This window comes from Podarcis cretensis, assembly GCF_951804945.1.
Source record: "Podarcis cretensis genome assembly, chromosome: 10".
Lineage (NCBI taxonomy): Eukaryota > Metazoa > Chordata > Lepidosauria > Squamata > Lacertidae > Podarcis > Podarcis cretensis.
The window spans coordinates 5,503,444-5,529,577 of NC_137179.1; the positions used below are offsets into that span (position 1 = coordinate 5,503,444).

General features: G+C 48.0%; 1 protein-coding gene across 1 annotated transcript; it reads left to right on the top strand.

Moving 5' to 3' along the window:
* The first annotated feature begins 3,784 nt into the window (after nucleotides 1-3,784).
* KLHDC10 (kelch domain containing 10) lies at nucleotides 3,785-20,490 on the top strand. Its single transcript, XM_079992896.1, has 9 exons — nucleotides 3,785-3,981; nucleotides 7,280-7,501; nucleotides 8,910-9,064; nucleotides 10,035-10,183; nucleotides 11,196-11,280; nucleotides 14,121-14,187; nucleotides 15,706-15,753; nucleotides 18,529-18,668; nucleotides 19,989-20,490. The coding sequence occupies exons 1-9, from the start codon at nucleotides 3,843-3,845 to the stop codon at nucleotides 20,196-20,198; spliced, it is 1,215 nt and encodes a 404-aa protein (XP_079849022.1). The 5' UTR covers nucleotides 3,785-3,842; the 3' UTR covers nucleotides 20,199-20,490.
* The last annotated feature ends 5,644 nt before the right edge of the window (nucleotides 20,491-26,134 follow it).

Here is a 26,134-nt window from a genome sequence, read left to right on the forward strand (position 1 = left end):
ATACTGGACCGAGGCCATTTAGGGCTTTAAAGGTCAGCACCAACACTTTGAACTGTGCTCGGAAACGTACTGGGAGCCAATGTAGGTCTTTCAAGACCGGTGTTATATGGTCTCGGCGGCCGCTCCCAGTCACCAGTCTAGCTGCCGCGTTCTGGATTAGTTGTAGTTTCCGGGTCACCTTCAAAGGTAGCCCCACGTAGAGCGCATTGCAGTAGTCCAAGCAATCATTTTAACATTTCAAAAATTCGAACTTCCTTCCCCCTCTTTTCTGCGGTTCCTTAAATTTATTTTTAATATCTTCCGCATATCCAAATGAACTTAGCTTGCTCATTTATTCATCTACTTTAAATATATACTCTTATGAATGCTGTTTTTATTGTGTTATGCAAGCTGGTCCTTGACCGTAATAAATTAAATTATCTACTCTTATCAAGGAAGGGACACAGGTGGCGCTGTGGGTTAAAGCCTCAGCGCCTAGGGCTTGCCGATCGAAAGGTCGGCGGTTCGAATCCCCGCGGCGGGGTGCGCTCCCGCTGCTCGGTCCCAGCGCCTGCCAACCTAGCAGTTCGAAAGCACCTCCGGGTGCAAGTAGATAAATAGGGACCGCTTACCAGCGGGAAGGTAAACGGCGTTTCCGTGTGCGGCTCTGGCTCGCCAGAGCAGCGATGTCACGCTGGCCACGTGACCCGGAAGTGTCTCCGGACAGCGCTGGCCCCTGGCCTCTTAAGTGAGATGGGCGCACAACCCCAGAGTCTGGCAAGACTGGCCCGTACGGGCAGGGGTACCTTTACCTTTACCTTACTCTTATAAAACTGCAGGTTATTACAATAATCCTGGTAATGGTTTTTATCTGCTTACAATTACTCAATAAACCATTTCCATCCTTTTATAAAAAGTTTGCTATCTTGATTTCTCATTCTTCCGGGACATTTCGTCATTTCTGCATACTGTATTCCATAAGTTTTTGCATCCATTCTTCCTTTGCTGGGACTTCTGCACAAGGCTGGTCTCGAGGGAGTGGAACGGCCAAGCAAAGGACGGAAGCAATCGTCTTCTCCCCTGGTTAGCAGCCACCCTCTGCCGAGAAAGCGCAGTGGGACAAAAAAACGGGTTTTAATAATAATATTTTTTAAAAAATGGGGACACGGGTGGCGCTGTGGGTTAAACCACAGAGCCTAGGACTTGCTGATCAGAAGGGCGGCGGTTCGAATCCCTGTGACGGGGTGAGCTCCCGTTGCTCAGTCCCAACTCCTGCCCACCCAGCAGTTCGAAAGCACATCAAAGTGCAAGTAGATAAATAGGAACCACTCCAGCGGGAAGGTAAACGGCATTTCCATGCAGTGCTCTGGTTCGCCGGAAGCGGCTTAGTCCTGCTGGCCACATGACCCAAAAGCTGTACACCGGCTCCCTCGGCCAATAAAGCGAGATGAGCGCCGCAACCCCAGAGTCAGCCACGACTGGACCTAATGGACAGGGGTCCCTTTACCTTTAGTAATCAAAATATTTTCTTTATATCCCGCCCTCCCCAGCCGAAGCCGGGCTCGGAGCGGCTAACAACAGTAAAATGATAAAAGGTAAAGGTAAAGGTACCCCTGCCCGTATGGGCCAGTCTTGACAGACTCTGGGGTTGTGCGCCCATCTCACTTAAGAGGCCAGGGGCCAGCGCTGTCCGGAGACACTTCCGGGTCACGTGGCCAGCGTGACATCGCTGCTCTGGCGAGCCAGAGCCGCACACGGAAACGCCGTTTACCTTCCCGCTGGTAAGCGGTCCCTATTTATCTACTTGCACCCGGAGGTGCTTTCGAACTGCTAGGTTGGCAGGCGCTGGGACCGAGCAGCGGGAGCGCACCCCGCCACAGGGATTCGAACCGCCGACCTTTCGATCGGCAAGTCCTAGGCGCTGAGGCTTTAACCCACAGCGCCACCTGCGTCCCTTAGTAAAATGATACAACATTCTAAATGGGACACAGGGACCCTGCAGCCCTTTAGATGCTGATGGACTCCAACTCCCATCAGTCCCAGCGTAGCCCATCAGAGAATCGTAGAGTTGGAAGGCTAAACCTCTGCTTAAAAACCTCCAAGGAAGGAGAGTCCACCACCTCCAGAGGGAGACCGTTCCACTGTCGGACAGCTCTTACTGTCAGAAAAGGCACCTTTCTGTGCTGCAAGGCAGTGTGGCATAGTGGTTAGAGTGTTAAGCTAAGCAGGGGGCTCCCAGCTTCAAGTCGCCACTTGGCCATGAGTTTCATTGGCTGAGCTTGAGCCTGTCCAGCCAGCCTAGCCTACCTCACAGGGTTGTTGTGAGGCCAAAACGGCGGTGGAGAGGAGACCCGCGTATTGCTGCCTTTATTTCCTCGAAGGAAAGGCAAGATGCAAGTAGTTACTAACGCTAGAAGTACAGCAGTCTTTTCCCTCCCTTATTTTGGTTCCTCTTGTTTCATTTTTGTCGGTTAAATGTTCAGTTGGGGTTGGCAGTTACTTTGATTTGGATATTACAATATTTTCCCCCCAAATTTTTTTCATTAGTTTTCACAACATTATAAAGAAACGAACACATAAGACAAACAAACATAAATCATAGCCTTATTGAAAATTACACTTATTAACATTGTTAAGTGACTTCCCCTTGGTTGAATTTCCCCTTGGTTGAATTTCATTGCATGTCCTTTTAACGGTTTTCCAAATCACAGTTCTCATAAAATTTAACTTAAACATTAACATCCTTAGATCTTGACATTATGAAATTAAACATATTAATTCATCCCATAACATAAATAAAATCCTAAGCCAATTAAGTATCTGCAAGCTGTTTTCAGTTAAATAACATAACATATTTAACTAAGTAATCATTAAATTTAATCCACTCTTCCTGATACTCCTGTTCCTTCTGGTTGCAGACTCTTCTAGTTAGGTCAGCTAGTTCTGAACAATCCATCATCTTGATGTGGGTATAACTATAAACTATTTATTGTTGCTCTTGTAACTGCTTTTCACTGATTTATTGGTTTATATGTTGCTTGCATAGGATATCTTGGTTTTTTTAATGTTTGATGCTTTGTTGTGTTTTATATGTATTATTATTATTACTATTACTATTATTATTATTATTATTATTATTATTATTATTATTAACAACATTCATTTTGTATCTCATCTGCAGCCCTTAAAACTGTCACGGCCTCCTCAGAACTCCTGGGAGGGCGACCCCCCTCGCGGAACTACAACTCCCAAGGTTCCTGGCGAAGAACCACCGTCTCTTCAGCCTGTCGATCCGCTATTTCCTATTTCGATTGCTCTTGCCTCCCCCGTCTCTTCCCCGTTTTGTGCAGAAAGGCCTTAATCTTGCGAGCGATTGCTCTGGCCTGGCTACCTCCGCCTCCCCCTCCTTTCCATGACGACGTCGCCCACACCTTTCGCCTCTCCTCCTCCAAGCCGACCCAACAACCGCGCCTCCAATTGGCCGGCGCTGTGCAAGTCCGGCGCCTATTGGCTGTGGTCGCGGGAAAACTCTTGTTCCCCCCCACCGCTCCTCGCGCAGGCAGGCACAAGTCCCTCCTCCAGCCCCTCACGTGGCGCTCCGATTGGCCGGCGCTGTGCAAAGCCGGCGCCTATTGGCTATGGCAGCCGGAAACTCCTGGTTTCCCCCTCCCACTCCTCGCGCAGGGACGCACTAGCCTCTTCTCCAACAACCGCGCCTCCGATTGGCCGGCGCTGTGCAAGGCCGGCGCTTATTGGCTGTGGCAGCGGGAAACTCTTGTTTGCCCCCCCCCCTCCTCCAGCCCCTCACGTCGCGCTCCGTTTGGGCGACTGTGAGGGAGCCGAGAAGAGGAAGGAGGGCCAAGATGTCGGCGGGGAACGGAGAGGGCTGGGACGGCAACCGGCAGCGCGGCGCCGGCGGCGGGAACGGGCCCGCGGCTCAAGCTCCGCGCGGGGGGCTCCTCAACCGCTTCGTCAGGCTCCCGCCGGGCCCGGGCCGTGGCGGTGAGTGGGGGGGGGGGGAGGGAGGGAGCGTCTGCGCCTGCGCCGCCGCCAGAGCCAGAGCCAGAGCCCCGCTGCCAGAGCCAGAGCCCCGCTGCCCACCACGAATGGTGGTTGTTTAGTCGTGTCCGCCTCTTCGTGACCCCCTGGACCAGAGCATGCCAGGCCCTCCTGTCTTCCACTGCCTCCCGCAGTTTGGTCAAACTCATGCTGGTAGCTTCGAGAACACTGTCCAACCATCTCGTCCTCTGTCGTCCCCTTCTCCTTGTGCCCTCCATCTTTCCCAGCATCCGGGTCTTTTCCAGGGAGTCTTCTCTTCTCATGAGGTGGCCAAAGTACTGGAGCCTCAGCTTCAGGATCTGTCCTTCCAGTGAGCACTCAGGGCTGATTTCCTTCAGAATGGAGAGGTTTGATCTTCTTGCAGTCCATGGGACTCTCAAGAGTCTCCTCCAGCACCAGAATTCAGAAGCATCCATTCTTCGGCGATCAGCCTTCTTTATGGTCCAGCTCTCACTTCCATACATCACTACTGGGAAAACCATAGCTTTAACTATACGGACCTTTGTTGGCAAGGTGATGTCTCTGCTTTTTAAGATGCTGTCTAGGTTTGTCATTGCTTTTCTCCCAAGAAGCAGGCGTCTTTTAATTTCATGACTGCTGTCACCATCTGCAGTGATCATGGAGTCCAAGAAAGTAAAATCTCTCATTGCCTCCATTTCTTCCCCTTCTATTTGCAAGGAGCTGATGGGCCCAGTGGCCATGATCTTAGTTTTTTTGATGTTGAGCTTCAGACCATATTTTGCGCTTTCCCCAAATATGCTGAATCTGAATGTCTTGTGCTTGATTGGGGGCTTCTGGCTGACCGCCATTGGAAGCAGCTCACTGGGGTGACGTTGGTCTGATCTGCTTATAAGGGCTTTACGGAGGGGTGTTTGGGGAGCCTCCTCAGGTGACATTCGCCCTGCGCGTGCACAATGTAGGGAGCCCCATGTGTAAATCCTGAACAGCAGCCCTGCAAGGTCGTCTGATGCTGCAGTCACTGCCTTGGGGTGAGCTGTGTGTGTGTGTGTGTGTATACAGTGGCACCTTGGCTCTCAAAAGCCTTGGTACTCAAACAACTTGGAACCCAAACACTGCAAACCCGGAAGTAAGTGTTCCAGTTTGTGAACGTTTTTCGGAAGTCAAACGTGTTGCATTTTGCATTACTTTCTATGGTTTTGGAACGCTTTGGTTTTGGAACGGACTTCAGGAACGGATTAAATTTGAGAATCAAGGTACCACTGTACAGTACGTTGCAACTTGTGTACAGCACCTTGGCCGAACCTGAACAGCAAGGTAGCCTGGCGTTGTTGCTTCTGCGGTTTGCTGGTGTAGGGTGAAGGGAGAGGTCAAGCAGCTTGCTTAAGGCCCCCTAATGAGTTCCTGACAGGTGAGACCAGGACTTCCTGACTCATAGCTTTATTTATTTTTTTAAATAATATTTATTAAATTTTTAACAAGAAAAGGGTTACAAAACAGTAAACGAAAAACACACAAAAAATACAAAAACCAAAATTTAACATAAAGAGAAAAAAGAAAAAATGAAAATCCCTCTTTCTAATATCTTACCACTCATTTACTTATTTTCATGACTTCCTCACACCTCCCTTTTTTGTATTCCATTTAAAAATTTGTTCAGCAAATTCATACCCTCTTAGTTTACCCTTAATTGCTTATCCTCACATATTATAACTTCAAATTTTCGTCTAATATCAATCCATTCTTGCATATTTTTGTTTTACCTTATTACTAGAACCACTTCGTTTCATTCCAACGTCATTAACATTCAATAATTTTACAGTGTTTCTGTAGCTAGATTTTAAATTTCTTCCAATCTTCTTCCACCAACTCTTCTCCCTGGTCTCGGATTCTGCCAGTCATTTCCGCCAATTCCGTGTAGTCCATTACTTGCATCTGCCATTCTTCCAAGGTGGGTAGGTCTTGTGTCTTCCAATGCTTTCCTGACTCATAGCTTTAGCCAGTATGCCACACAAGCTTTTGGCACCTTTCCCGTCGTTCGTGACTAATTCCACCCCATAAAACAGTGCCAAGTTCATTACATTGGAAACGTGCTGCTTGATCCCTTGCGTGCTTATTGGATATAAATCCCATGGTGCTCACTGGTATTTACCCCAATAATGCATATAGTTGCACTTTCGGTTATTAATTGTTTTTATACTTCCTGTTTCCTGCTTACATTAACTGTCAAAAGCGCAACTAAAACTTTTAAAAGAATCAGGTGCAGTATATAAGAGGGGAAACGTAAAGAAAGTTGGACATTGACCAGCGTGCTGATACCGCCAGTTTTTCAGGTGCTGTTGAAACACAGCCAGAATAGGAAGTCCCATAATGTGTGTGTGCCACAGAGAATATTTTCCCCTCATGTGCCACCACCAACCAGGGGACAGTCTTTTAAGTATCAGAGTTCCAAGCCACACAGTGCTTTAAAAATGGTACTCAGCACTTTGGGTTGGGTCTGGAAAGAAATCAGAAAATTAGTTCAGGTGGTATGATAGTGGAGCAACACACTTCAGGAACTTGTTGCCTGTCAGAACTCTTGACTCCTTCTTGCTGCATCAACTGAACACACTTAGAGTCCTGTTATATCCTTCAAAGAGAGTCTGATGCAAGGCTTGTTACCGTAATGCAACTCCAGGTGTAACAAGGGCATGCATAACCACAGCTGGATCTGCTCTCTCTAGGTTTGGTTGCAGTTGGCGCGTTAGTTTAAGATGTGCAAAAGCGCTCCTTCCTGGAAACAGTTATCACCTGTACTGGCTATCTAAGAGCACAGTCACACCATAAACAACCTTAATTGGCTCCCAGTATGTTTCCGAGCACAATTGGTGCTGACCTTTAAAGCCCTAAACGGCCTCGGTCCAGTATACCTGAAGGAGCGTCTCCACCCCCATCGTTCTACCTGGAAACTGTGGTCCAGCGCCGAGGGCCTTCTGGCTGTTCCCTCATTGTGAGAAGCCAAGTTACAGGGAACCAGGCAGAGGGCCTTCTCGGTAGTAGCTTGTAGCTTTTTACCCAAACTTTCATGACTTACCTGCTCCCATGCCCGCCAATGAAAACGGGTTCGCGGGAATTTGTCCAGGATGGAACTGGAGCAACTTCCTTTCTTGGTGCTGAGACTTTATCCATTGTGATGCCCACCTCTCTCCCTCCTTTGCCATCTTTCTATGCTGCTTCACCCAGCTTTGCAAAATATATTCTGTCCCGCCTTAGTTCATGAAAATCTTTTGTCTCTCTGCTTTAGGCCACAGAGTCCCACCAGCCAGAAGCGGCCACCGTTGTGTGGCAGACAATGCCAACTTGTACGTGTTCGGAGGATACAATCCTGACTATGACGAGTCCGGAGGGCCAGAGAATGAAGACTACCCACTCTTCAGGGAGCTTTGGCGATACAACTTTGCTACCGGCACCTGGCATCAAATGGGCACAGAGGGTTACATGCCTCGAGAGTTAGCATCTATGTCACGTGAGTGGAGGAGAATGAATTATTGCGGCAGTAAAGCATAAATGTAACTCCTCGCCTTAATAGCATTCTTGTTGTGAACTGCCCTGAAAGGGTGGTATAGAAATTTAATAATACAGTGGTGCCTCGCAAGACGAAATTAATCCGTTCCGCGAGTCTCTTCGTCTTGTGGTTTTTTCGTCTTGCGAAGCACGGCTATTAGCGGCTTAGCAGCTTAGAAAAAGGGGGGGGGGAAGGGAAAAAACCCGCAAGAACTCGCAAGACGTTTTGTGTTGTGAAGCAAGCCCATAGGGAAATTTGTCTTGCGAAGCATCTCAAAAGACGGAAAACTCTTTCGTCTAGCGAGTTTTTCGTCTTGCGAGGCATTCGTTTTGCGGGGCACCACTGTAATCAGCTGTCCCATCTGTATAAGGGCAGTAATTGAGTAAGATTAGAGTGAGCTAATTTGAGATCCGTTTTGTAACTCCTGTACTTAAAATAGGGTCTTATAAAAGTCCAGGCTTAGATGCCAAGAAGGACTTGGCTTCGTATTGTTGCTGGCCGGATCTGCACTGTGGATAAATTCATGTTACATAGTTGTGGCTACCAAGAGTCTTAAGAGGTGTGGCACTACCGCCACCCTCACCCCAGCAGTGGCCATGGGGTTGGTTTTTGCAGGGCTTTCTCGCTTCCCTTTTCTTTTGGAACTGCTACAGCTTGGGACGCTGGGGATGCTGAATGCTGGAGCTCTGTCCTTTCTCTTTACTTCTCTCCCCCCCCCCCCCCCGGAAAGTCTTCATGGTGGATGTACTTTGCATGATTCATCCACAGCTCTGCAGGCAAGGTTTTTTCCATTAGTGCAGTCCACTTTCTGTTGTGAAATTCAGGTCTGCAGGGAAGTGTCAGCGACTTTTACTGCCTTTTGCTGCTGTGTGAGTGCTTGACTGAAAAGCAATATGAGTTGCTCGGGTTCCTTTAGTATACTTTGTCTGTTCATTTGCATGCCCATTCATACTGCTTGCACATGAACCCGTCTGCTGCTCACGCTCTACTGCACAGGCCCCATTTACTCAGTGCTAATGCGAGTGGCGCTGTGGGTTAAGCCACTGAGCCTAGGACTTGCCAATCAGAAAGTCAGCGGTTCGAATCCCCACAACGGGGTGAGCTCCTGTTGCTCAGTCCCTGCTCCTGCCAACCTAGCAGTTTGAAAGCACATCAAAGTGCAAGTAGATAAATAGGTACCACTCCGGCATTTCCGTGCGCTGCTCTGGTTCTCCAGAAGCGGCTTAGTCATGCTGGCCACAGGACCCTTCACTATACTTTTGGTTACTGGTGAACAGCTCAGCAGAGAAGACAATTGTTCCAAGGTGCAGTTGAGGGCTAGCAAATCTGCATGTCAAAGGTTTTGTTCTGCATTCTTGTTTTCTGCCAGTTGTGTTGCATGGGAATAACCTCTTGGTCTTTGGCGGCACCGGGATCCCCTTTGGCGAGAGCAATGGCAATGACGTCCATGTCTGCAATGTCAAGTACAAGCGCTGGGCCCTCTTCAACTGTCGAGGGAAGAAGCCCAACCGCATCTATGGACAGGTACGGGGGAGGGTGTGTCATCCACTGCAGCCCCTATTCTATTATACAGGGAAGTTTTTAATGGTTGATGTTTTACTGTGTTTTTAATATTTTGTTGGGAGGCACCCAGAGTGGCTGGGGCAACCCTATTCAGATGGTCAGGTTGTAAATATTATTATTATTATTATTATTATTATTATTATTATTAGACTCTTGAAGGACAGAGAGTGGTTCCATATTCCTGAGAGGCCTGTGCTCTTAATTCAGGTCTCACTTATCTCATCGGGTCTAAAAATGGGGAGCAGTTCTCAAGTTCCTGAGCCTGAAGTATACTGAAGCACCTTTGAGCCCAAGGTTTTGATGGCTTAGCCCTATAAAAGAGAAAAATAGAATATGCTGGAGCATGTACAATCATACCTCAGGTTACAGACGCTTCAGATTGTGTTTTTTCGGGTTACGGACTGCCGAAACCCAGAAGTACCAGAATGGGTTACTTTCGGGTTTCGGCGGTTGCGCATGCGCAGAAGCACTAAATTGCACTTTGCACATGCGCAGACGTGCCGCTGTGGGTTGCGGATGCTGCAGGTTGTGCGCACGGATCATGTTCGCAACCTGAGCGTCCGCTGTACAGAGTGCTTTTCAATTTTAGGTACCACAACCATCTTCCATACATCCAAGGCTAGAGGCTGTTCCTTTACCCCACCCTGTGTCTGTACACATTGCAGTGTTTCAGTACCACATTTCAACCATAAGCTCAAATCAGTTCACGGAAATGAGATCAGACTTACAGGCAGATTTAATTGCCCTGGCAATACCAAGTGCTGTCTGTGGCATACTGTCACTCCTGGCTCTGCTCCCTTGAAAGTGGTGTGACAAAGGGGATCCAGGGAAGGGGGAGACGGATGCTCTTCAGAGGATCCCTGCCTTTCGGCTGCCTTCCTATGGTGCCCCTTCAGTTCCCCTGCAGCTCTTCCCTCTTCTCCCTTACCAGGCGATGGCGATCATAAATGGCTCCTTGTACGTATTCGGAGGCACGACAGGATACATTTACAGCACCGACCTGCACAAGCTGGACCTGAACACCAGGGAGTGGACCCAGCTGAAGCCAAACAACATGCACTGTGACATGCCGGAGGAAAGGTGAGCTTGGCCTCTTGCTCAGTGGCGCCTGCTGCGTAAAACTGGCTGCAAGGTGACCAGCCTCAAGTCTTCCTCATTCAAAATGATAGTCTCACGATAGACGTTCTTATTAAAATGTCAATTCCAATTCAAAAAAAATTGGCTGTCTCTTCAGCCACCTCCCCCTGCCCTCCAGATGTTGGTAGGTTTTGTGTGGTTTAGTTGGGATGTCTAAATTTGGAAACATTTGCTATGAAAATACTAGCATGTTTGACGGACTGCCTCACCAGAGTGGTGCATGCTCTGGTTAACTCCCGCTTGGACTACTGCCATGCACTCTATGTGGGGCTACCTTTGAAGGTGACCCAGAAACTACAACTAATCCAGAATGCGGCAGCTAGACTGGTGACTGGGACCGCATAACACCGGTCTTGAAAGACCTACATTGGCTCCCAGTACATTTCTTAGCACAATTCAAAGTGTTGGTGCTGACCTTTAAAGCCCTAAATGGCCTCGGTCGAGTATATCTGAAGGAGCGTCTCCACCCCCATCGTTCTACCCAGACACTGAGGTCCAGCACTGAGGGCCTTCTGGCGGTTCCCTCACTGCGAGAAGCCAAGTTATACAGGGAACCAGGCAGAAGGCCTTCTCAGTGGTGGCACCCGCTCTGTGGAACGCCCTCCACCAGATGTCAAAGAGAACAACAACTACCAGAGTTTTAGCAGACATCTGAAGGCAGCCCTGTTTAGGGAAGCTTTTAATGTTTGATGTATTATTGTATTTTAATATTTGGTTGGAAGCCGCCCAGAGTGGCTGGGGAGGCCCGGCCAGAAGGGCGGGGTATAAATAATATTTTATTTTTTTATTCTTATTCTTATTCATATATAGCATGGCATTCTTGGCTGACAGACTGAGAAAACTGAATGCACCACAGGGGCTAGAAACTTGTGCATGCATACACACACACACACACACACCCATATAGATGAGCAGGGAGATGAAGCCACAAATAATTTTGACTTTGTCTTTCCAGATACAGACATGAAATTGCACATGACGGGCAGAGGATTTACATCTTAGGAGGGGGAACTTCTTGGACAGCCTATTCCTTGGACAAGGTAATAGGATCAACCACCAAAATACTTTTTATTAGTTTGATTTCTCGCTAGTGAGATCAGAAAGTAAGCCCATGACCAGAGCTGGTGAATTTTAATAGCAGAATGTTGAGGTCTTGAGTATTTGGCACATAATGCAGATTGGTGAGTGATCTAGTGAATGGAATTGGGTTTGGTTTGGGAGAACTGGGTTCCAGTCACTGCTCTGATTGATTGTGTGGCAGGTCACCCTTTTTTCCATCTCAGAACATTGCTCTTGCAAGGGGGAACATCCACCAGAGTGCCCTGAAGACAAAATTTGCAAAGATTTGCATACGAGGAATCCCAGTATGTTTCACCTGTATCTCTAATAGGGCACAACCTGGGATGAATTTATCCTGTGCAAGCCCCCTTTGACATACATAGCCACACTTTTGCACAGTTCCTGTTGAGTTAATTGACATAATAATAATATTTTAAAAAATTATATCCTGCCCTCCCCAGCCGAAGCCGGGCTCAGAGCAGCTAACAACAATAAAATTAACACAGCTTACATAAAATCACAATCAATTAATTGAAATCAATTAATTCTAGAATCAATTCAGAATCAAATTAATGGCAACCACTGGGCTAGAGTTCTATGAGGTTTACAGAAGGAGGGGGTCGGACTGTGTAGCTCTGTCTTGCAGGCCCTGCGGAAAGATTTCAAGGTGCTTGACCTTTAAAGCCCTTTGTGGCTTAGGGCCCTCGTATCTACGGGACTGCCTCTCCTGGTATGCCCCGCAGAAAAGGTCAGTGAATAACCATGGTTTAGAGGTCCCGGGCCCTAAGGAAATCAGACTATCCTCCACCATTGCCAGGGCCTTTTCAGTAATGGCTCCGACCTGGTGGAATGCTCTGTTCCAAGAGACTAGGGCCCTTCAGGATTTAACCTCCTTCCGCCGGGCCTGTAAGACAGAGCTATTCCGCCTGGCCTTTAATTTGAATTCAGCCTGATCTTCTATTTCCCTTCTCTTCCCTCCCCCTCCTCTTATATCAAGATCATCCGCTCTGAGACCCCACAGCTAATTCTCCCCTGGTCTCCTCGCTGGCCCAAGTAGGACCAATTCAGCCAGCTAGCCCTGGGGATTATTTAATGCTTATTTCCCCTAAATTGAATTTTGAATTTTGAATTTTATTGTTATTCATGTTTTTATACTGTATTTTATGCTGCTTTATAATTAAGTGTTTTAAATTTGTTGTTAGCTGCCCTGAGCCCGGTTTTTGAACCGGGAAGGGCAGGGTATAAATAAAATTATTATTATTATTATTACTGAAGTTACAAGAAATCAGATTTTGACTTAAAACACCAGGAAGAACTTTCTGACAGTAAGAGCCATTTGACAGGTTGCCAAGGCGCACAGAATTACCGTATTTTTCGCTCTATAACACGCACCTGACCATAACACGCACATCGCTTTTAGAGGAGGAAAACAAGGGAAAAAACATTCTGAATGAAACAGTGGATGTATCATTTTTGTGCTTTATGCTGTGGCCACAGACATGTGATCTGATGGTGAATTTGGGCTGACCCAATGCAAAAATCCTGAGAATCCCTGTGGATCCATGCTTTGTAACCACATTTTTGCACCATTGCAGCCCCAGGCAACAGTGGGTGCGTGGTTTTTGGGGGGCAGGCTGTAACCATGGACATGCTATGTGATCTGATGGTGAATTTGGGCTGACCCAATGCAAAGAGCCTGAGGATCCATGTGGATCCATGCTTTTTAACCACATTTTTGCACCACTGCAGCCCCAGGCAACAGTGGGTGCGTGGTTTTTGGGGGGCAGGCTGTAACCATGGACATGCTATGTGATCTGATGGTGAATTTGGGCTGACCCAATGCAAAGAGCCTGAGGATCCATGTGGATCCATGCTTTTTAACCACATTTTTGCACCACTGCAGCCCCAGGCAACAGTGGGTGCGTGATTTTGGGGGGGGCAGGCTGTAGCCATGGACATGCTATGTGATCTGATGGTGAATTTGGGCTGACCCAATGCAAAGATCCTGAGGATCCATGTGGATCCATGCTTTTTAACCACATTTTAAGTGGGGAGGGAAGGAAAAACACAGAAGGGACAAGGAGCAGGAGAGGGGTGTGCAGAGAAGCAGCTGGCTAAGAATGCAGGAGAGGGGTATAGGGAGGAAAGGAAGGCAAAAGTTTTCCCTCACCTACCCACCCAAGCCAGCCAGCTCCCCCCCCTCTCTCTCTCCCTCCCTCCCTCCCTCCTGCATGTTTTCAGCTTTCCCCTCTGCTTGCCTGGAGGGGAGGGGCTTTCCCTGCTCTTTGTTCCGTTTGAGCAAACACAGCAAGGAAACAGAGGTGGGTGGGCAGTAAGACCCTGAGGCAGAATGCCGGAAAGCAGCCGCTTCCTCTTTTCATGTTTCCCTTCTAGGAGACGCGCGATTTGAATTTTGCCTGCTTTTTTTTGCCTCCCCTTGCACTATTTGGCTCCAGGGACCACACATTCGCTCAATAACACGCACAGACATTTCTCCTTCCTTTTTAGGAGAAAAAATCTGCATGTTATAGAAGGAAAAATACGGTATAACGGCTCAAGTTTCCCTTCGGCAGCAGGCAGATGACATGGCAATTTTTCTGCAAACCCAACAATCCATACCCCCGGATATCATGAATCAAGTGTCAGCCTCTTGCCTAATTTCCAGCACTTAGCTATTTAACTTGGAAATCTCTTGTGGGGTGATAGAGTGGGCTTGACGGGTGAATTTGCTGGCAGAGGCCTTGAGTTCAGCCTTTGCCTTGTTCCATTTCTGTCATTAAAAATATATATATATATAATTGTATTATTTCTGTTGCTTCAGATCCATGCCTACAATCTCGAAACAAACACCTGGGAAGAAATTGCAACAAAGCCTCATAAGAAAAAAGGTAGGCTTTTGAAAAATAGCATATATTGGCAGGGGTTGAAAAGACAAAACTATTTGTAGCCAGAAATAAAATGTTGGTGGGGGGCCTCAGGGAGAGATTCAAAGGAAGTTTGCAAACAAGTCAGTCTTCTCAAAATCTTTGTACTTTACTCTTTGTTAAAAATCCAAACTAAACCCATAGATTGATCTGAAATATACACCAAAAATGTTGCATAATATCAGGTCTCATGTATAGTAGCTGGTTCCAGATTAATTTTTTTAATAACTAGATACAGTGGTATCTTGGGTTACAGGTGCTTCAGGTTACGGACCCTTCAGGTTACAGGCGCTTCAGGTTACAGGCGCTTCAGGTTACAGACTCCGCTAACCCAGAAATAGTACCTTGGGTTAAGAACTTTGCTTCAGGATGAGAACAGAAATCGCATGGTGGCGGCAGCGTGAGGCCCCATTAGCTAAAATAGTATCTCAGGTTAAGAACAGTTTCAGGTTAAGAACGGACCTCCAGAACGAATTAAGGTCTTAACCCAATGTACCACAGTATTTCTCTTTGGATTCTGGTGCCTTGTGGAAATCTGACATCTCAGAAACACTTTTTAAAATGTACAGTAAACTTTCAAGAAGGGCTATGTTCCAGAAATCATGCCTAAAACCAAAATTGCATATAGCCAAAACACCGTGGGTTCTGTGGTGGGTGGGATTGCCAGTGACTTTTTCCCCAGATGCCTGTCCCCTGTTTATCTATTTAGCCAAGCACTTAAATGCACACAAATTATATGCACATACGTTGTGGGTTTACTGTATTCATGTAGAGCTCAGATTTAATGATTCCACTTGACTTGGGCTCTAATCAACGCCCATAGTTAGGCTTTTGTAACCTTTCTTGATATGAAGGCTCCTCGCGCCAAGTGGCCTTTCAACATACTTCAGTTCAGATTATTTTCCCCTGGTCATTTTAATTGGTTTGCTCTCACAACCCTCTCTTCAATGGGCATTCCAGAGCGCTTGTAAAGCGAGCACAAACTGTTCTTAGGCTTCAGATAGGTAGCCATGTTGGTCTGACGCAGTCGAAATCAAAAATAAAAAAATAGTCCAGTAGCATCTTAAGAGACCAATTAAATTTGTTCTAGGTATAAGCTTTCGTGTGTATCTGAAGAAGTGTGCATGCACACGAAAGCTGATACCAAGAACAAACTTAGTTGGTCTCTAAGGTGCTACTGCACTATTTTTTTGTTCTTGGGCTTTTCATCTTTATCCACACACAAGCTAAAATAGGCTTTAGGAGTAGGCAGTTTCCTCCCTCACTGTTTCGACTTCACCCCTTCATATGGATTAAACTGAAGGATGGCTAAAGGTCAGTTGGTATTGGACGATCGTGTGAGTGTTTCGCAGCCAGGCACAAGAATTCTTTGCAATTCATGTTAAGCCCCTTTTCAGGCTGGCCAGCCCCTTCCCAATAATGAGAAACCCACCTTTACTGAACAGTCTTTCACTCGCTCACCCTCAGGTTTTTGTTCCACAGATTTCCCGGCGGCCAGGAGATGTCACAGTTGTGTACAGATAAAAAATGGTAAGAATCACTGGCTCACTTTGGCACGTTCAGCTGCAGAGGCTCCTCTTTGTGGCATGTGAAATCCCAACTGGGATGAAGCGTTTGAGCCTACTTCTGTATGCACACAACAGTCCATCTTTGAGGTGCTGCGGTGCCTCAGCATGTTCAGAAACATTCTAACAGCAGAGGGTGGAAGGGTCAGCCATATTGTTGGAAAGCTTGTCACAAGAGAAATGGAAGGCTGGTTTGACTCGAGGGGAGAAACATCATAACCCCAGGGCCACTTCCTCCAAATGGACTCTGGTTTGTCAAATGTCCATGTCACTTCCCACTTTAAAAAGGAAGAAGAAAGAGTACAGTCGTACCTCATGTTACAGATGCTTGAGGTTGCGTTTTTTCGAGTTGCGGACTGCCGAAACATGGAAGTACTGGAACGGGTTACTTCCGGGTTTGAGCTGTCACGCATGCGCAGAAGCTCTAAATCACACTTTGCACATGCACAGAAGCGCTGAATCACAACCCGTGCGTGCGCAGACACAGGTTGCGAATGCTGCGGGTTGCGAACGTGCATCCCACACGGATCATGTTCGCAACCCGAGCATCCACTGTATCCCAGTGCCATTTACAACCAAAGTGAAATAGAATAATAAAATCACATAAACTTGGTTAAAAATGGATTTAATGTTACAATGTATTGTTGGTGGTGCCCAAATGCATGGAAGAACAAAAACTTCTTTGTCTGGCAGTGCCAAAGGGGCATTCCTGGGAAGAGTGTTCCATAAATAGGGTGAGTGGGCAGGCAGGAAGGAAGTGGGTGGATGTGGGAAAATTCAGAATTTTGCTTATTACTTACCGTATTTTTTCGCTCTATAAGACGCACCAGACCACAAGACGCACTTAGTTTTTGGAGGAGGAAAACAAGAAAAAAAATATTCTGAATCTCAGAAGCCAGAACAGCAAGAAGGATCGCTGCACAGTGAAAGCGGCAATCCCTCCTGCTGTTCTGGCTTGTGGGATAGCTGCGCAGCCTGCATTCGCTCCATAAGACGAACACACATTTCCCCTTACTTTTTAGGAGGGAAAAAGTGAGTCTTATAGAGCAAAAAATACGGTAGTTATTTAACTATTACATGAGTCCAAAGAGCTCAGGGAAGCATACCTATTACAACCCTCCCACCCAATTCATCCTCTCAACAGCCCTATAAGGTAGGCTATAATGGTTGAGTGGAGACTTGAACCCGGGCATTCCTCGCTGCATACACTGGGTTATTTTTAAAATTTGTATCCTGCCCTTAATCTGAAGATCCCGGGGCGTTTCTCAACAGAAAAATACAAAATAAGAACGCAAGATACATAATAAATCACAGACAAAAACGAACGCCTCCCACAAACACATTTTAAAAGCCACAGGGTGTTTCTCAGCCAAACACCTGGTTAAAGAGAAACTTTCTCTCCTAGCACCTAAATATATGTAATAAAGGTGCCAGATGAGACTGCCTACGGAGAGCATTCCACAAACGGGGAGCCAGCGCAGAAAAGGTCCATTCTTGCGTTGCTTCTCAGGGAGAGGGCACATCAAGAAGGGCCTCAGATGATTCCTAGGTTCCCAGGATTCCTAGGTTCCCAGGCAAGATTAAAAGTTACTGTACTTTTCCATGTAGAATATGTTTTTTTCTTTAAAAATCATGCTGAAAAGTGGGGGTCGTCTTATACATGGGTAGTGTGCATAGGGTGGGCGTTTGCTTGGTTGCTGCCGTGGTTGTTGTGCGTGTTATTGGTTGCCGCGTCAATGGGTGGTGTTGATTGGCTGATGCTCCAGCAGTTGAGTGGGCGATTGGCAGGTTCTGCTGGCGATGGGACAGACAGGAGGCAGATTTTGCGACGTGTGCGGGCGAGCAATTTTTGTTTTTTTTTAAATAGATATTTATTAAAGTTTTAACAAAATACAACAGAAAAGTAAAAAACACAAAGCAGAAAAATACACAAAACACAAAAAGTAAGTAAAAGTAAAAATAAAAAAGAAGAAAAACAACCATTATTCTTTTGCTAACTATAAGGTTCTTATCCTTATTTTCCTGACCTCCTCACACCTTCCCTTTTTGTATTCCCATTTACAAAATCAGATCAGCAAATCCTTACCCTCTTTTATTTATCTTAACTCTATATCTTAACGTATCAAAATTCTATGTTTTCACCCAATTATCATTTCACTTATTTGCATACTCTTTTTAACTTTGTTGCTAATACCACTTGTTTTCAATCCAACATCATTTTAACATTCATTAATTTTGTAATACTTCTGCAAATAGTCTTTAAATTTCTTCCAGTCTTCTTCCACCAACTCTTCTCCCAGATCTTGGATTCTGCCAGTCATTTCCGCTAATTCCATATATTCCATCACCTTCATCTGCCACTCCTCCAGGTTGGGTAGATCTTGTGTCTTCCAATACTTCGCAATGAGTATTCTTGCTGCTGCTGTTGCAATCCTCTGCAAAAAAAAAAAAAAAAAAAAAGCTCAGCAACTCTGTGCCATCTTCCCCCGTTTTCTTTGAGTCCCCCAAAATAGGGGTAGTCTTATACATGGTGGTGTCTTATAGATGGAAAAGTACGGTATTTCCTTGAAAAGATGGAGGTGGGGGAGCACATTAATCTCAGAGGAAGTCTGGCGAGAGAAACCGTTGTGGAAACGGCAGTTTCTCTCTGCACCAGGTGAAGAACTGAGCAAACCCTCCTTGTGTGTTCCTTTATGGTGGGAAAACAATGCCTAATGCCCTGCGCCCTTTTTCGATTCAGATGTCTTTGTCTGTGGAGGATACAACGGAGAAGTGATCTTGGGAGACATCTGGAAACTGAGCTTGCAGACCTTCCAGTGGGTGAAACTCCCGGCCGTGATGCCAGAGCCAGTTTATTTCCACTGTGCTGCTGTGACTCCGGTAAGCAGCTGCCAGCACCCAGCCTCTCTGCAAGGTCCTACGTGGCACAGAAATGGCCAGCAAGAAGCTGGGGGGGGGCAGTGAATTAACCAGCTGAGGGAGGTATTTGAAAATACTGGAGTTCTGTCAACCCAGACCGTCATTGGGGGGTAGGAAATGGCCCTGGAACAGCCACCTTCAGATGCTGGAGATGAAATCCTGCTGCTGGGATCACAAACGCTCAGGCACTGCAGGATTAAACCAGCAATGTCAGCCGACGGGCGGGAAGGTGGGCGTTTGCTTGATAGGAAATGGCCAAATTGGATGCCCTGCAGGTCGGAGGTTCTCCACCCCTGTTCTGCCTCATGTCTTCAGTGCTATTCAGGCTGAGTAAGAGGAGCGGAGGGTGGGAGCAAAGGGCCTTTCTCTGCAGTTTGGCTCTCTGCAAGCACGTCAGGCCCACCGGCTGCTGCCCAGAACAAATAATAATAATAAAATTTTATTTATATCCCGCCCTCCCCAACTGAAGCCGGGCTCAGAGCAGCTAACAACAATAAAAGTAACACAGCATTCTAAAACCAATTCATTCTAAAATCATTTCAGAATCAAATCAATGGCAACCATTGGGCTAGAGTTCTGTGAGGATTACCGAAGGAGGGGGTCAGACTGTGCCTTGGCCAAAGGCCTGGTGGAGCAGCTCTGTCTTGCAGGCCCTGCGGAAAGATGTCAAGTCCCGCAAGGTCCTAGTCTCTTGGGACAGAGCGTTCCACCAGATCGGGGCCACGGCCGAAAAAGCCCTGGCTCTGGTTGAGGCCAGCCTAACCTCCCTGTGGCCCAGGACCTCCAAGATGTTTTTGTTTGAAGACCGTAAGGTCCTCCGTGGGACATACCAGGAGAGGCGGTCCCGTACGAGGGTCCTGGGCCGTATAGGGCTTTAAAGGTTAAAACCAGCACCTTAAACCTGACCTTGTACTCCATTGGGAGCCAGTGCAGCTAGAAAAGCACCGGGTGAATGTGATCCCTGGCAAGGACGAGTCTCGCCATGGCATTGTGCACCCGCTGGAGTTTCTGGGTCAGTCTCAGGGGCAGCCCCACGTAGAGCAAGTTACAAAATGAGTTGCCTTTGAGGATCTTGAGGTCATTAAGCACCGGGCAACCTGGCTGGCAGGCTTGTAGCACCCACTGCCCTCTTGCTACCTGTGGTTGCAAACAGAATTCAGCCTGATCACCGATGTTTGGGGCCGGATGGCATCTCTCCTTCGCAGGCAATCCAGGTGCTTGCCATTCTGCTTAAAAGAAAACCCAGCAGTGATCTTCCGTTTCCCCCTTGTTTCCACACAGGCCGGCTGCATGTACGTCCACGGAGGCGTGGTGGACATCCAAAGGAACAAACGGACTGGCTCTCTCTTTAAGATGTGGTTGGTAGTGCCCAGCCTCTTGGAACTCTCTTGGGAGAAGCTTCTGGGGTTTTTCCCCCACTTAGCAAACCTCACCAGATCGCAGCTTTTGCACCTTGGACTCACACAGGGACTCATCGAGCGCTTGAAATGAGAAAGCACCTGCTCTTCAAACACTACTTTTAAAAAAGTGACTCCTCTCGCCCCTCTCTTTTCTCCCCCTCTCCTCTCTCTCTCTCACCCTCTCCTTTTCTCTCTCTATTTATGAGCACTGCGGAGGATTGCTGCTAGGAGATGGGACGACGCCCGACTCCAAAGCCTTACTCGGCAAATATACATCAGATGCCTTTTTTTTTTCTTCTGTGAATTTTTATTTTAAAGTTTATGGAAGTCAAGCTTTTTTTGGTTTTAATTTATGGATACCTATAAATACATCATGAACGAAAGACGCTGTCGCTCAGCTGATTTGTACCGCTTTTGCTGCATGCTTTGTAGTCGCAGGAAGGCAAGGCGGACGGCGTGACACAGTCTCTCCTAGTTACTGTTCTGTAAGATGGCCATAACTTGCAGCAGTTTCGAAAGGGGAAGGCTGGCTGCTAACTCGGGAACCCATCGTAGTAGCTCTTGCCACACCCCCTGCCTCTCTAAAAAAAGAAAAGGCCTAAATGCGAGCTGGCTTTCTCTGATCTGTCTTCTTACAGATGCTACAGTTTGGAAAGGCTGGCGCCTTGTGTTGTGACTTTCTGAAACGCGTCTCATTTATTGCCTTTTCATATTGAACTGCCCAGTCCAAGACTGGTTTACTTCCATGTGGCTGGCTGGCTTCAGCACAAGAGTTTATCCTGAATGGTGGCAGGAAAAGGATATAGAGAGCTGCCCGAGTACCATTTCTGTTATGCCTGACAATGAAGGAGTTAACGGAGAAAGAGAACTGTGAAAAAGCTGATGCTATTTTTTCTTTCTCCTGTCGCAAGTGTGTGTATGTGTGTTTGTGTGCATGAGAGAGTGTGTAAGTGAAGGAGGATTTGGAAATTCATGCTCTGTGCAATAGCTGTTATTATCCGCTAGTTTTTCTTACGTAGATAGGGGGCTTCCACCCCCCAGTTCTTGCTTCCACCCCCTGCAAGTTGGTTTGTTTTAAAACCCCATTCTATGGCCTGTCTTCTTCCTCCGAAACAAAAACCTTCCTATTAACTGCTCCTTCATTTGCAGGAAATGCCATGTTGTCACCGCTGCATTTCTGTTCTTCTTTAGCATAGGCAAAATGCCTGACATTTTGCTGTGGACAGTATTTGCCTTTTTAAAAAGAATGCTGGAAAAGGAAACCATGTCTGTGTCTTAACTGTTGTGTTCCAAATGGCTGCGGAAATGTCCTGTAGAATGTATACCAAAACAGCCGTCAAACCAAGCGTCATACCTAGCCTGAGCAACTGGCTTTTAAATTTTTTTTTTTTAAAACAACTGTACATGAAATATTATTGGTAGTCCTTGTCAAGTTGTCTTCTTTAAAATTCTGGTGGGAGTATCACAGCTTTCTTTGGAAGTGGATAGGAGCTCAATGCTGTCCAGCAGGGGTCGACAAGTTTTCCGTATTTTTCGCTCTATAAGATGCACCAGACCACAAGGCGCACCTAGTTTTTGGAGGAGGAAAACAAGAAAAAAAATATTCTGAATCTCAGAAGCCAGAACAGCAAGAGGGATCACTGTGCAGTGAAAGCAGCAATCCCTCTTGCTGTTCTGGCTTCTGGGATAGCTGCGCAGCCTGCATTCGCTCCATAAGACACACACACACATTTCCCCTTACTTTTTAGGAGGGAAAAAGTGAGTCTTACAGAGCAAAAAATACGGTAATTTGCCTGGGCTGGATCGGTCCCGCAGAGATTCCTCCGTGGGCTGGATTGCGTGTGCTGCTGAAATTTCCGGCGTCTGCGCAGACACAATTTCCAGCATCCGTGCATGCGCAGACACGATTTCCGGCACTGCAAAAGCGAGTCCCCATGCCATGCTGCGCCAGTTTAGTGCAGCGTGCCGGGACTCGCCAAGCGGGCGTCAGTTCTGGGGTGGCTCGTGGGCCGGTTAAACGGCCTCTGTGGGCCGCAGGTTGTCGATCCCTGCTGTACAGTATTCCCATGTAGCATCGAACCATGGATCTCATTCCCTGTTACCCCTCCTCATGATCCAGGATTTCCAATTCTGATTTAGCAACAAGCTTTCATTGTGTTTCAACATTTGAGTAGCCGGGACCATGGTTTGCCATTCCCACCAAACCATGGTTTTCTAGGTTAGCAGATGTAAGCCATTCTTGGCTGTTGGGACACTGAGACAGACTGGCTCCCTGCTTGACCAGGATTGTCAAGTCCTGGATTGTGGAATGCAAGGGGTCTTTGAGCTGGTGTGGTCCTTGAGCATGTGGCACTAAGCCATGGTTTGTAAAGCAGATGAGCTCAGTCCATAATCTCATGTCCCTCTGCCTTCCAGTCTTCTGTATCTGAAGTCATTCACCCCTCCTGTGCCATGCATTGCCTCTTCTTGAAACACACCTGAGGCCTGGTTCATGGAAGCAACATAATCATGCCCGTACCATGCGTTCCTGAGTGGCGTGGGGCTCTGTTATCTATTTATTAAATTTATATACAGTGGTGCCCCGCAAGACGAACGCCTCGCAAGACGGAAAACCCGCTAGACGAAAGGGTTTTCCGTTTTGGAGGTGCTTCGCAAAACGAATTTCCCTATGGGCTTGCTTCGCAAGACGAAAATGTCTTGCGAGTTCCTGCGGGTTCCCCCCCCCCCTTTTTCTAAGCCGCTAAGCCGCTTATCAGCTGATCCGCTAAGCTGAGAAGCCGCTAAAAGCCGCTAAACCGCTAATAGCGCTAATCCGCTAAGCTGTCAATGGGCTTGCTTCGCAAGACGAAAAAACCGCTATACGAAGAGACTCACGGAACGGATTAATTTCGTCTTGCGAGGTACCACTGTACTGTCCTCCCATCATAAGATCTCAGGGTGGTTCAGAGAATAAAATACAGGGCAAAAGCAAGTAAATAATGAAAACAAAACAGCGTAACAGCTGGATAACGGTTCCATCATTCATGATCATGCTGCCTAGGATTTATGATGGTTCCTGAGAGTCGTCAACAGAGTCGTCAACAGGCTCATCCCAGCTATCTGCCTATCACCCATTCCCACCACCCTTCTAAGTAATACCCCTCCCCACCTTCTCACTATATAGAAGGGTCTGGTGTCTTCTGTTTCACTGTATCTGAAGAAGTGTGCATGCACACGAAAGCTCATACCTAGAACTAACTTAGTTGGTCTTTAAGGTGCTACTGGAAGGAATTTTTTTATTTTGTCTTGACTAGGATTTATGAGAGATTGGTTCCAGCAATGTCTGGATAGCCACTGGTTTTCCAAACCCTGCCTGACATGTTTGAATAGTCCTCTGTGATCAAGGCAAATAGCACATACCTTTGCTTTGCTGTTTGTGTTCTTTATGCTGGAGTATTCAAGTGTGGAACCCCCTTCTTCCTGCCCTAAGGGGCAGGAAGTTTTCCTGTCACTCTACTGCCTCTATCAAATGGCTGTGTTCTGGCGTCATTTAGACATGCAGGATGCAAGCTCAGCTGAGAAGCAGCATGGCTTTCAATCTGTACTTCCTCAGGTGCAGAGAGAGAGAGAAACCCTAGCTAGAGGAAGTCTAACCCAGTGGCAGGGAAAAGGTTTTTTATTTTATTTTACTGTCTTACCTTCCTGGCAGGACCCACAGGTGAAATTCTGATGAATATATGCTCTTAAGTACTGTGGACCCCCCATTTTTCAAAAGCCAAGCCGTAGGTCCCCTACTTTTGAGAACATTGAGACCTCTGTGGCAGTTTTCGTCTTGCGAACGGTGCCACCGTACCCTCCAACTTGTCCCAGCACAAAAATGGGGTGCACATCTTCAGCGCCGCACTCCGACACCAGTCATGTGACCTTTGTGGGAGCACAGCCCCCCGAAATGTGAAGTCTGGGACAGCTGATGAGTATGTGTCACAGACCTCCTGGGTGGGTTACGCAGACCCCCAGGTGGTCCACGAACCACCCATTGGGAGCCGCTAACAAGTAACGTAAGCCAGTCATTCAGATCCAGAGAAGCATGCCTGTCTCGATCATTACTAACATTTAGGAGGAGTTTGAACACATTCCTGTTTAGCCCAGGCCATTGCGTCTCTGAAAAATACATTTCCTGGCAACCCTGAGATCACTGAATGGGATAATGCTCTTTTAACAGCTTCTAGAATGCTTTAATCCATTTCAAAATGTTTTCGCTTTCTTTTCTGTTGTTATATTGCATATCCGTTTGCTACATTGGGCTCCTTGGGGAGGAAAGAGGGATATAAATAAAACAAATTTAAATAAAAAATATAAATAAACAAACAAATATAAATAAAACAAATATAAATAAACAAACAAATATAAATAAAACAAATTTCGAGGGCCCTGCTCCTTCTTGCCACTCACCATCTGGCCTGGGGCGGGGCCTGAAGCCTCACAGGGACTGCTGCGCTCTGCTGCCCAGGAGGACTCTCCTGTGAGTGTCTGAGGGCCCTGCTCCTTCCTGCCACTCACCATCTGGCCTGGGGCGGGGCCTGAAGCCTCATAAGGACTGCTGGACTCTGCTGCCCAGGAGGACTCTCCTGTGTGGGTGTCTGAGGGCCCTGCTCCTTCTTGCCACTCACCATCTGGCCTGGGGCGGGGCCTGAAGCCTCACAGGGACTGCTGCGCTCTGCTGCCCAGGAGGACTCTCCTGTGAGTGTCTGAGGGCCCTGCTCCTTCCTGCCACTCACCATCTGGCCTGGGGCGGGGCCTGAAGCCTCATAAGGACTGCTGGACTCTGCTGCCCAGGAGGACTCTCCTGTGTGGGTGTCTGAGGGCCCTGCTCCTTCTTGCCACTCACCATCTGGCCTGGGGCGGGGCCTGAAGCCTCACAGGGACTGCTGCGCTCTGCTGCCCAGGAGGACTCTCCTGTGAGTGTCTGAGGGCCCTGCTCCTTCCTGCCACTCACCATCTGGCCTGGGGCGGGGCCTGAAGCCTCATAAGGACTGCTGGACTCTGCTGCCCAGGAGGACTCTCCTGTGTGGGTGTCTGAGGGCCCTGCTCCTTCTTGCCACTCACCATCTGGCCTGGGGCGGGGCCTGAAGCCTCACAGGGACTGCTGCGCTCTGCTGCCCAGGAGGACTCTCCTGTGAGTGTCTGAGGGCCCTGCTCCTTCCTGCCACTCACCATCTGGCCTGGGGCGGGGCCTGAAGCCTCATAAGGACTGCTGGACTCTGCTGCCCAGGAGGACTCTCCTGTGTGGGTGTCTGAGGGCCCTGCTCCTTCTTGCCACTCACCATCTGGCCTGGGGCGGGGCCTGAAGCCTCACAGGGACTGCTGCGCTCTGCTGCCCAGGAGGACTCTCCTGTGAGTGTCTGAGGGCCCTGCTCCTTCCTGCCACTCACCATCTGGCCTGGGGCGGGGCCTGAAGCCTCATAAGGACTGCTGGACTCTGCTGCCCAGGAGGACTCTCCTGTGTGGGTGTCTGAGGGCCCTGCTCCTTCTTGCCACTCACCATCTGGCCTGGGGCGGGGCCTGAAGCCTCACAGGGACTGCTGCGCTCTGCTGCCCAGGAGGACTCTCCTGTATGTGAGTGTCTGAGGGCCCTGCTCCTTCCTGCCACTCACCATCTGGCCTGGGGCGGGGCCTGAAGCCTCATAAGGACTGCTGGACTCTGCTGCCCAGGAGGACTCTCCTGTGTGGGTGTCTGAGGGCCCTGCTCCTTCTTGCCACTCACCATCTGGCCTGGGGCGGGGCCTGAAGCCTCACAGGGACTGCTGCGCTCTGCTGCCCAGGAGGACTCTCCTGTATGTGAGTGTCTGAGGGCCCTGCTCCTTCCTGCCACTCACCATCTGGCCTGGGGTGGGGCCTGAAGCCTCACATGGACTGCTGCACTCCGCTGCCCAGGAGGACTCTCCTGTGTGAGTGTCTGAGGGCCCTGCTCCTTCCTGCCACTCACCATCTGGCCTGGGGCGGGGCCTGACGGGCCTCACTAGGACAGTTGCTGTTACTGCTGGAGGG